This window comes from Rana temporaria, chromosome 3, assembly GCF_905171775.1.
Source record: "Rana temporaria chromosome 3, aRanTem1.1, whole genome shotgun sequence".
NCBI lineage: Eukaryota > Metazoa > Chordata > Amphibia > Anura > Ranidae > Rana > Rana temporaria.
In genome coordinates, this window is record NC_053491.1 from 196301025 (window position 1) to 196311878 (window position 10854).

Sequence of the window (10854 nt, forward strand, 5' to 3'; positions counted from 1 at the left end):
TTGTCTCTAAGACTCCATTAAGAGCCATCCACTTGACTTCACATACCAACATGTCTGTCAGTCAGGTCCCCATGCTAAATTCTCCCAAGGACTGAAAATTACTTACTAGGATTTTAACGTTGTGTTCCACTTAATTAGCAATTAAGATGTCACTATATATATATATATATATATATATATATATATATATATATATATATATATATATATATATATATATATATATATATATATTTTTTATTTGTAATTGAGTGGATAAATTCCGTCTTCAGATTTTTATTGTTTTGTGAAGATTCACCAGAAAATCCCCAGGTAGGTATACAGAGGACAATAAAAGCTGACAGATTCTAAAGCTGGCCATACACTAATAAATTTACTTATGACCATTTGAATGGAAATTCCCAGTACATTTGAGGAAATGTCATCTGAAAGTACTTATTTTTTTTTCCCCATTTTAACCACTTCCATGCCACGCAAATTCCAGCACTCCTCTCCTAAATGTAAAAATCTAAATTACTCAGAACCCCCCAACATACACATACACACAGTGACCCTATGGAATAAAATGTCAATCATCGCAACTTTTAATGTCGCACAGTATTTGCGCAGCAATTTTTCAAACACAATTTCTTTGGAGGAAAAAAAAAAAATCACTTTCATGAATTTAAACAAAAATTGGGATAACTTTTTTCACAGTTTTTTTTTTTCTGACAGATGTGCGTTATCGATTTAGTGAACGCAACATGTCACACTTTAAAATTGCGCACACTCTCCTGGAATGACCCCGAACTTCGAAACTTTAAAATAGTTTACAGGTTACCAGTTTAGTGTTACAGAGGAGGTCTTGGGCTAGAATTATTGCTTTTGTGCCAACATTCTCAGTGACACCCTCACATGTGTGGTTTTAATGTCCTTTAACATATGCGGACGCAACTTACGAATGCGTTTGCTTCGGGGAGCTATATTGTAAGAAAGATCAAATGGCTGAACAGCCACTATGATTTTTCTTACGGTGAAGGGAAATGCCGGCTGAAAAACAAATATCTGAATGCCTGCCTGCCTGCAGCTGCAGGCATCATTTAGATATCACCACTGACAGCCCAGGACGTCATATGGCGGTATGAAAGTAGTTAACATTTGATTTTGGTAAGAAAGTGTTTTGCTGAACGAAAACGACATACACTGTCAGAAATATATTTATTTGGGAAAGTTTTGAGCCTGCTTCTTTGAATAATCTGGTCACTATGGTCCAAAACAATTGTTGGTTTGACCCCAACTAATGTCTGAAAAAAAGTTGTATTGTTATGGTGGTTGCATCTCTTTTAAAATGCTACTTGATCTGTAACTATGGAGATATATATTACCCTTTATGCTGAAATGTAAAAAAAAAAAAAAAAATTGTATGAAATTCAGCTATTTTATGGCCAGTCTACTCTTCCCCACTCTATAACCAACAACATTTGGCATGAGTTGTACTTGAATTCCTGTGGGCATTCTTCTTCCAGTTTTCTGTGTTAATTGTAGGATAATGTTTTTATAGTGCATTTAGAAATTTCCCTAAGTGACCTGTATATGTATTTTTTATTTTTGTAATAAAAATTTTAACTATTTGTGTACATGTCAGTCAATTTAAACTATGTACTAGCTTGGACAATGCTGACCAATCAGGATCCATCTGGACCATCCCTGCAGCGCTGGATGGACATAAGAAAAAGCAGCAAAGATTTAAAATCCTTGGACAGGTGGAGTGGCTTGAAAGAGCCCCCGACGGCACAGAATCACGAGAGGTAAGTAAAACAGGGACAGGAGGGGGTTTGGTGTTAATCTTTATATAAAATCTGTAAAGGTGACTTAAATAACCCTTTAACCACTTGCTTACTGGGCACATAAACCCCCTTCGTTCCCAGGTGAAATTTCAGCTTCCGGCACTGCGTCGCTTTAACTGACGTTGCTCCCAAACAAAATTGACGTCCTTTTTTCCCCACAAATAGAGCTTTATTTTGGTGGTATTTGATCACCTCTGTGGTTTTTATTTTTTGCGCTATAAACAAACAAAAAAAAGGAGCGACAATTTTAAAAAAAAGATGTTTTTTTTACTTGTTGCTATAATAAATATCCCTTTTTTTTAAAAAAAAAAAACTTTTTTTTCTCAGTTAAGGCCGATACGTATTTTTGTAAAAAAAAAATTGCGATAAGCGACTGGTTTGCGCAAAAGTTATAGCGCCTACAAAATGGGGAACAGAATTATGATTTTTTTTCCACTAGTAATGGTGGCGATCTGCGATTTTTATTGGGACTGCGATATTGCGGCGGACGTATCGGACACGTTCGACACAAATTTGGGACCATTCACATTTATACAGCGATCAGTGCTATAAAAATGCACTAATTACTGTATAAATGTGACTGGCAGGGAAAGGGATAACACTAGGGGGTGAGGAGGGGGCTAAATGTGTAGCCTGGGTGTGTTCTAACTGTGTGGGGGGTGACCGATTCTGTGTCTATGTACAAGAGACACAGATCGGTCTCCTCTAACAGCACATGGAGCTCTGTGTTTACACACAGAGCTCCACGTCCCTGCTGTTACCGGCTGTGTCATTGACGATCGCGTGTACCCGGCGGACATCGTGGCCGCCAGGTACACGCATCGGCTCCCCAGCGATGCGGCGGCACAGTGGTTACCCACCGCGCGCCCGGGTAATGCATTTCAAATGACGTCCACTTGGCACCTGAGAGACGCGCTGTTGACGTCTTTTGTCAATAGCGCGGGTCTCAAGTGGTTAATAAAAAATGGCTTTGAACAAAGCATATTAAAAGCCTAGTGCAGAATTCAATAGAAATAGTCTGGTATATATGACAACTGCACCTATTCCTTATAAGATTTTGTGGAACACAAGTTTTTTTTGCTTAAAAATAAATAAAATAAAAAAGGCCATATTGCAGCACGTGTTCAGACAGACACTGCATCACCTACAGTAGCTGAGCACAATCCATCTGATGCATAAATCACTGGTTCTCCTTGTACACAAGCTCGGGATAGTTACCCACATCCACACCTCATGTTACTAATCGAAGGAGGTATTAAAATATTAGTCTCAACTATTCATATTGTACATAAATAAGTTTAACCACTTGCTGTCCTTGGGCCATTTATTACAACCTGAGCTTTAAGGGGTTAACTGCAACCATGAACTGGGTACCTTCTTTTCAGTCAGCTACCAACCTTTCAGTAAAAGTGAGCCAGGAGCTCTAGAATCACTGTCATTTTTACAGTACTGTGAAGAGGGACGTTTTCCTATTATCTCGGAATGTATATTTTTTATGCAGATTCTATGTTCAGGTGGCAAAAGCACCAACAGTAAAGTGCAACTTCCAGGTAGGCTATGTGTATGAAAAATTGTTGCCCTACCTTTCAATTTCCCTGGAAACTGTTGCACCTCCCCAAACGTGTGAATGATAAAACCTCAAAACAAATGTTATCACATATAAAGGGCATACAGTGTCATCAATTTATATCCTTCAAGTATTAACATACAAAGCACATAAAAGAAGCGTCCAATCCAATGAGTGAGAAAAAATCTTAGGGGTGCCCTTGAGAGTCAAGTGACGACACGCCGCGTTGGGTGGAGCCGGGCGACTGCCAAAATCTGAAGTGAAGCAGGTGCCTTGAATACTTACACATCTGTAAGTAATAAAAAAAAAAAAAAACGCAGCCCCGGACGATTTGGCTGCTCAATGACCAGGCCCTATTCTGCAATACGGCACTGTCTCGCTTTATCCGACAATTGCAAGGACATGAGACGTTGTACCCAAACAAAATTGAAGTCGTCCCCCCCCCCACACACACACACACACACACACACACACACACACACACACACACAAATAGAGCTTTCATTTGGTGGTATTTGATCATCTCAGCAGTTTTTATTTTTTGCACTATAAAACAAAACAAAATAAAAAATAGCGTAAATTTAAAAAAAAAAAAAATATATATATTTTTTGCTATAATAAAATATTCCCAATTTAAAAATAGCAATTTTTTTCCCTCAGTTTAGGCCAATATGTAGTATTCTACATATTTTTGGTAATAAAAGTCGCAATAAACGTATATTGATTGGTTTGCGCAAAAGTTATAGCATCTGCAAAATAGGGGGAATGATTTATTGCATTTTTATTATTATTTTTTTTTACTAGTAATGGTGGTGATCTGTGATTTTTAATTGGAACTACAACATTATGTCGGACAGATCGGACACTTGACACATTTTTGGGACCATTGGCATTTATACATCGATTAGTGCTATAAAAATGCATCGGTTACTGGCAGGGAAGGGGTTAATCAAGGGATTAACTGTGTTACCTAGGGAGTGATTCTAACTGTGGGGGGATGGGACTGCCTGGGTGAGATCGATCGTTGTTCATACTTGGTATGAACAACAGATCGCTCTCCTTACCCCGAAAGCACGGAGATCTGTCTATTTACATATCTCCATTCTGTCTCTGTGAGGAGCGATCGCGGGTGCCCGGCAGTCATCACAACCACCGGGCACTCGCATCAGCTCTGGTGTTGCGAGCGCGCCTCCTAGTAGTCAAAAGGCGAACAGATGTACAGCTACAGCTGTTTGTCCAGGGAAGCCAACCTGCCGCAGTATAGATGCGGCGACTGGTCAGGAAGGGGCTAAACCTTTTACACTATGGGGATCCCCCTGTGTCATTTGAGCCCAGTATAGGTCGGATGCACAGAAATTTAAAGGGCCATACACACTCTATATGTGAACATCCAAGGGAGGAGGAAAGTAGTGTGTAAAGAGTATCCCAAATTGGAGCACCATTGTTAAGGCACCCCCTGCCAAAGGGGAAGGTGTTTTTTAGACCTTGCTATTAGCAGGTCCAACTTGTGAAGGGAGCGCATAGTAGAAACAGTGGTGGGAATCACTAGAGCACTGCGGTGTCATAATTTATAAAAGATTTTATTGAAAGATATTGACTGTCACTTGATGATCTTTTGTCATAAAAAAACGTATTTGTTGCACATCATCAGCAGAGATTTTTTTCACTCATTGGGAAGGATTGGAAAATGCTTTATGTGCTTTTTATGTTTATAATTGATGGCACTGTATGCACTTGATATGCAATATCATTTTTGTCGTTTTGAGGCAAAACTGTTTTTTTTATACACGAGTTGAATAGAGCCAAAAGATATTTACTATATAGACTGGATCAAAGCAGTCTGAGCTTCTAAGAGGAAAGAGCTTTTAAATCTTTCTCTAAAACAAAGAAGGAAAACAGAATGCATAGAGATTCAACATTTTATTGTAAAGTGCAGCAGTGAAAAGGATCAGTTAAAGGGCACTTCTATAAAAAGGATAACAGTTTCACAAGGCAAAAAAGCAAAATTACAATTATCTGTAGATCAAATATAATAAACACAAATCATTATAAAATCAAAAAATGAAGAACTAAGCCCAAAATCTTAATGTAGCAGCTATACTTTTACCAGTGCAAAGTCATGGTTGCTTTGTTTTTGCAGATGACCATGTATCTCTATTGGTCAGGCATCACCTTATAGTTCTGTAAACCTTCTGAATGTGGCGTTAAAATAGTTCCCTGGCAACCTATTCATACCTGGATTATAGGACGCGCGGTCCTCCCTTTATTGTTAGAATGGCCCATTCTTGCTTGGATTGCAGTTAGAGAAAAGTATAATCATGATGGTGGGGTCGATATGAATAAAAATTTGGCTGTAACCGCCTAATCAATGCAAAAAAATTAAAGCCAAGTTACTCTATTAGTTTAAATAAACTTTTTTTTCTCTCCCAAGTCCACATAAAATAAAAGCAGAGCTGAAACATTCTGAACAGTGGTCCACGGACTTCCCACCTCGGGACTGAAGGTATCAAACTTTAAGGCTGGATTCACACTGAACCTACACCACATTCATACGACTTTTATCCTACTTTGCTCTGCAATGTCAGTCCTACATCTGTCCTACTACTTTGGTCCTACATCCATCCGACTTGAATGAACAGGATACTACTTTGATCCAACTTTGTGATAGTCTGATGCCTCGTACACACGTATGGGTTTCCCGGCAGACTTTTTACTGCTGGGAAACCCGAGGAGAAAGCAGAGAACCGGCAGCTTTTTTCCCCTACACACGGCCGGTTTTCCTGGCATGAGAACTTTGGCTGGGAAACCTGGCTGTGTGTATGCTCCACCGCAGTGTTTCTCATAAGGAAAACGACCGCTGGGAATTGCGGAAAAAAAAAAAAAGAGAACATGTTCTAATTTTTCCCGCCGGGATTCCCGGCAGTTTTCTTGTCAGGAAAACTGCCATGGAGCATACACATGGCCAGTTTTCCCGACGGGAAAACTGGTCGTGTGTACGAGGCATAACTTGTCTTTGACCAATCTAAACAATCCCAGTGTGGGATAAATTCCTTTTACTCCGGCTGTAATCACCATGTCAGATGGTAAGGACAAGGATCCTACTTTGAGCCGACTTGATATTCAATGGGCTGAAGTAGGATCAAAGTCGGACCAAAGTAGTGCAGGGAGCATTTTCAAAGTCAGACCAGTTAAGACGGCTCCCAATGTCGGAGCAATTGTCGTACCAGTGTGAACCCGGCCTTAATATAATAATTTGGACAATTTTGAAAGGATAAACGTCATGGTTCAGGGGTCTCTGGTCCCATTAGACCCCTGGCCATAATATCAGAGGGAGTGAAAGGATTGTTCAGCAATGAAACTGGGCTGTGTATCCAAATAGAATCACTAATTTATTAGAACTTAATCAGACGCCATATATAATCAAACCACCACCACGCGGCTTTAAAATCTAGTAAAATAGCCAATTTCTATTCTACCTATGCAAGTCATTTTCCCAATTTGCTGCAGTAAGCAGTATGGGCAGCGAGAACATAAAAATGTAATGAATTGTCACTGTTTTTCTGAGGGTAAACTATATAAATATAAAAATAATCACACAAATCATGCTAAAAAAAAAAAATATGAAGGAGGAAAGGTGCAATTCACAAAATGTGTTTGGTGGTAAACGGATATCAGTTGGCTGGGTGACTGGGTCATCTCTAAGCCATGTAACAAGGGGAGATGAAGCTAGCTAACTGCAATAAAAATCCTGTACCCTTCAGAAAGTTTTAGCTGTTCTGAAGTTCAATAAACATTTGGGATAGCCATGTTGCTTATACATTTTCAGTTTAAAAACCCATAGGACAAGCTGAACAATAAAATATGTACATATAGAGATGCAAGACCGAGGACAGAACACCGAGGTTCTGAAGGATCATTTGGTGGGCAAGTTGGTGCAAGGCATAATTGGGCATTTATGAACATTGGTTATGGCTATGGGAAAAGTAGAAATGACACACACTATATATACCTCAATTTTGGATTTTGAGTACACTGAGAAATGTTGAATGAACTCTCCTATAAAATGAAACCTATATTCCCTTACTCAAATTATAGGCTGCTACCAAAAAAGAACAACGAATCATGAAAAATAGATCTTCAATTTACAAAGTTCGAAGATTAGGATGGTGGGGGACACCGTCAAGAACATAGATATGAAGTACCTGACACACAAACATTAAGTGTATGTAATAATTATGGGATGGCTTTAGAAAGTACTGACTTTAGGGGTAAAATAAAAATAATAATTCTTGAGTCATCTTTGCATTATCAGCTTGTATAGAAAAATGCATATACAATACAAAAATGGGTTTTATGCGGAAAATAAAATAGGTTAGTCTCCAAACAGATTATTCAGAAGCACCATCACACATAGGCAAATAGCCAAAATCGCTATTATTTTATTATCACACTATAGAAACACTTCAATTGGACTGTACCACTTGTAAAGCCTCAGTCAAACTTGAAGCCTGAGGTTACGTTTTTTAAAACCAATCATTATCACTTTCTGATCAGGGCTAGATTTCTGTCAATGACAATTCAGAGACTTTCTTCAGAAAAGGGATGTTCTATAAATTAGATGGATGTTCCCAATTGGCTTATCTTAGATACACGAAGATGCTTTACAAAAACTGCCAAAACAGTGAAGCAACTTTAGAACCAATTCTGGCTCCTGGGAACCAACAAGTTCTTAGTGGTTTTAAACTGCAGAATTACAGTATTTTTTTCTTAACAAAAATAGTCTCATCTCATTAAAAAAATAATTTACTTGAGACGCATTTAGTGCAGCAATAGAGTTTAGCATTGATAATTAGTTAATTATCAAAGAGAGCTTCAATGTTTTGGGGACTGCCTTTGAGAAGTATAAAGTGGCAAAGGTTCCCTTTATCTATGAGATTATAATGGTCAAATATCTCTAACCAACCAATCACAGCAGTGAGAATGAAGCCCAACTGTGAGGACATATAGAGTTTTAGGAATTCACTGACATAGCCACAGATTTCACATCGCCAGCTGGTGTTTGATTAGGTCCTGCACAAAAATGACACAGATAAGCCAAATCATTGAAGCCTTCAAGGCTGGCAGAGAGCAGCTCAATTACTTCACCAGAGATAAGTGAGGAGATAATATATTCTAAAGCAAAGACTTCCGGGACAAAAGGTGGCCTTGCTGATCTCGATTCCTAAACATCATTCCTGGGTCAAACTGATACCTGGAAAAGAAATATCTCATCAGAAGTAGTAAACAAAAAAAACAAAAAACAAACACGCTGTATTGCAGAGAGAAAACACATAGGCTTGAAGTAAACTATACAAATAAGAACAAAGGATGCGCCAATGTAAGTGCAGTCAGGGCCGATCCTAGGCAGGGTGCATTGCACCCAGGCTCCTGCAGAGGTGGGGGCGGATCCGATTGGTCCGTTCCCATACGCCACGTCACTTCCGGTGCAACAATCCCGTTTCCGGTCCACCCCGAGACGCACGCCGTCCCGTACGACTTCCTGCACTTCCTCATGGTTGCTCAGGTATCAGAACGCTTTACCACCAGTTCCCCCGCTTACTGAAGACCTTGCTGGGGACCAGGATCCATCTGACACCGCAGTGACAACGGACCTAAGCCATATATGCCTGATATTTCATACAATTTGTGAGTAGCCATTTGGCTGTCTGTTTACTAAATTTTATTAAAAGTTCTCTTTATACTGCACTTAGATTGGCGCATCCTTTGTATACATTTTCAGAGCTTGCTTCTGCTTTGGGATTGCTGCCACCAAGTGCCTTGGACTATATTGACTTTTTTCTGGAATAAGGACTACCATTATTAATTAATTCATTCATTCATTAATTAATTTACTATTATATCATCACCTTACCAAGAATTATCCATTTTGTATTCATGGGCCATTGTGTTCTATACTCTGCTAAATCTTGCGCTGACAATTTTTTCCATTGAAGTGTAAACTACTACACCTATGAGAGCTTGTTCACCACCTAGTCATGTATGCATCTGTCCTTGTTCCAGCAAGATATTGCTCTCGGTCAGGTCCACATACATGCTTTGCAATCCCCAACCAGAATAATTCTGATTGCAAAGCACAGACCTAGCTAAAATAGTTTTTGATCAGTGGCTGGGCAATCTGAGATAAAAGTATATTTCATAGGTTTAGGAAAAGAGGGAGAAGGGGCTGGGGGGTGCTCTCATTTAGTTGTAACAGTAACACTTTTAAGCGGCACTCCACCCAATGGGGGAAGCTCCGCTTATTCGCACGAGAAATCGGTACCCGGTTTTGACAGTCCCATTTCCTTGTAAGATCAGTGATCTACAACATTTCCGACCCCTCCTCCTTCCCCCGTTGCCACTTCCGGGTAAGATTGGGGTTCAACGACATTTCGGGTCACTCCTCCTTCCCCTCTTTGCCTTCTGGGACACACAGAGGCCCCAGAAGAGGCAGTACCATTCAGAAAGTGCAGCACAACTGCCGCAAGGCTTCACTTTACGTTTCCCTTACTACAGATGCCGGCACCTGAAGCCGATTGATGAAGGTGGAACGGACACCTTTCCTCCTAGTTGAAGTTTGCAGAAGAAGACACAGGCAAGGCTTCCTTCTGTGGGCTAACATGATTAGAACAGCACCTAGTCGTGACCTGTCCACGTCTATAGATAGACCGTTATGCAGAGCGAAGATGGCTTGGTTGGCGTTTACATGTAATCAGCAGTCTGTTCCACCTGAACACCCACCCACCACCTCCTGCATTGCCCACTGAACCATGGAAAATTTAGTGTTTGCGGATGTGCAGTGTGACGCCAGCATACAGTACTGTGCAAAAATCTTAGGCAGGTGTGAAATTCTGAAAGCATTCTTACTTTACAGCAATAGAAGTATTAATTCTTTATCAATTAACAAAATGAAAAGTAAATGAACAGAAGAGAAAGCCAAATCAATTTGGTGTGACCACCCTTTGTCTTCAAAACAGTATCATTTCTGCCAGGTACACTTGCACACAGCTTTTGAAGGAACTTGGCAGGTAGGTTGTTCCAAACTTGTTGGAGAACTAACCACAGATCTTCTGTGGATGTAGGTTGCCTCAGAAAGAAATTACAGGTAGACACTTATCCATAATTCCATACCATCAGGGAGGCGTGTAATTGGCCCCAAATATATCCTGCAGCAGGACAATGACCTAAAATATACAGCCAATGTATCTTCAGTGTAAAGAAGAACAAGGAGTCCTGGAAGTGATTGTTTGCCCCCACCCCCGATCTCATCACTGAGTTCATCTGGGATTACATAAAAAGGCATAGGAAGTATTTGGAGGCAGTCTCCCTCTACAGAAGATCTGTGGTTAGTTCTCCAAGACATTTGGAACAACCTACCTGTTGAGTTCCTTCAAAAACTGTGTGCAAGTGTACCTAGAAGAATTA

The 10854-nt window shown here is 39.9% G+C and overlaps 1 protein-coding gene across 1 annotated transcript in view; it reads right to left on the reverse strand.

Annotated features, from left to right (window-relative positions):
* Nucleotides 1-7001: 7001 nt before the first annotated feature.
* The window catches only part of GNS (glucosamine (N-acetyl)-6-sulfatase), a 51096-nt gene continuing 47243 nt past the window's right edge, over nt 7002-10854 (reverse strand). The window contains exon 14 of the mRNA XM_040344077.1: nt 7002-8644. Within this exon, the coding sequence (XP_040200011.1) occupies nt 8566-8644 (79 nt within the window). The 3' untranslated portion in view covers nt 7002-8565. The remainder of the gene's footprint in view (nt 8645-10854) is intronic.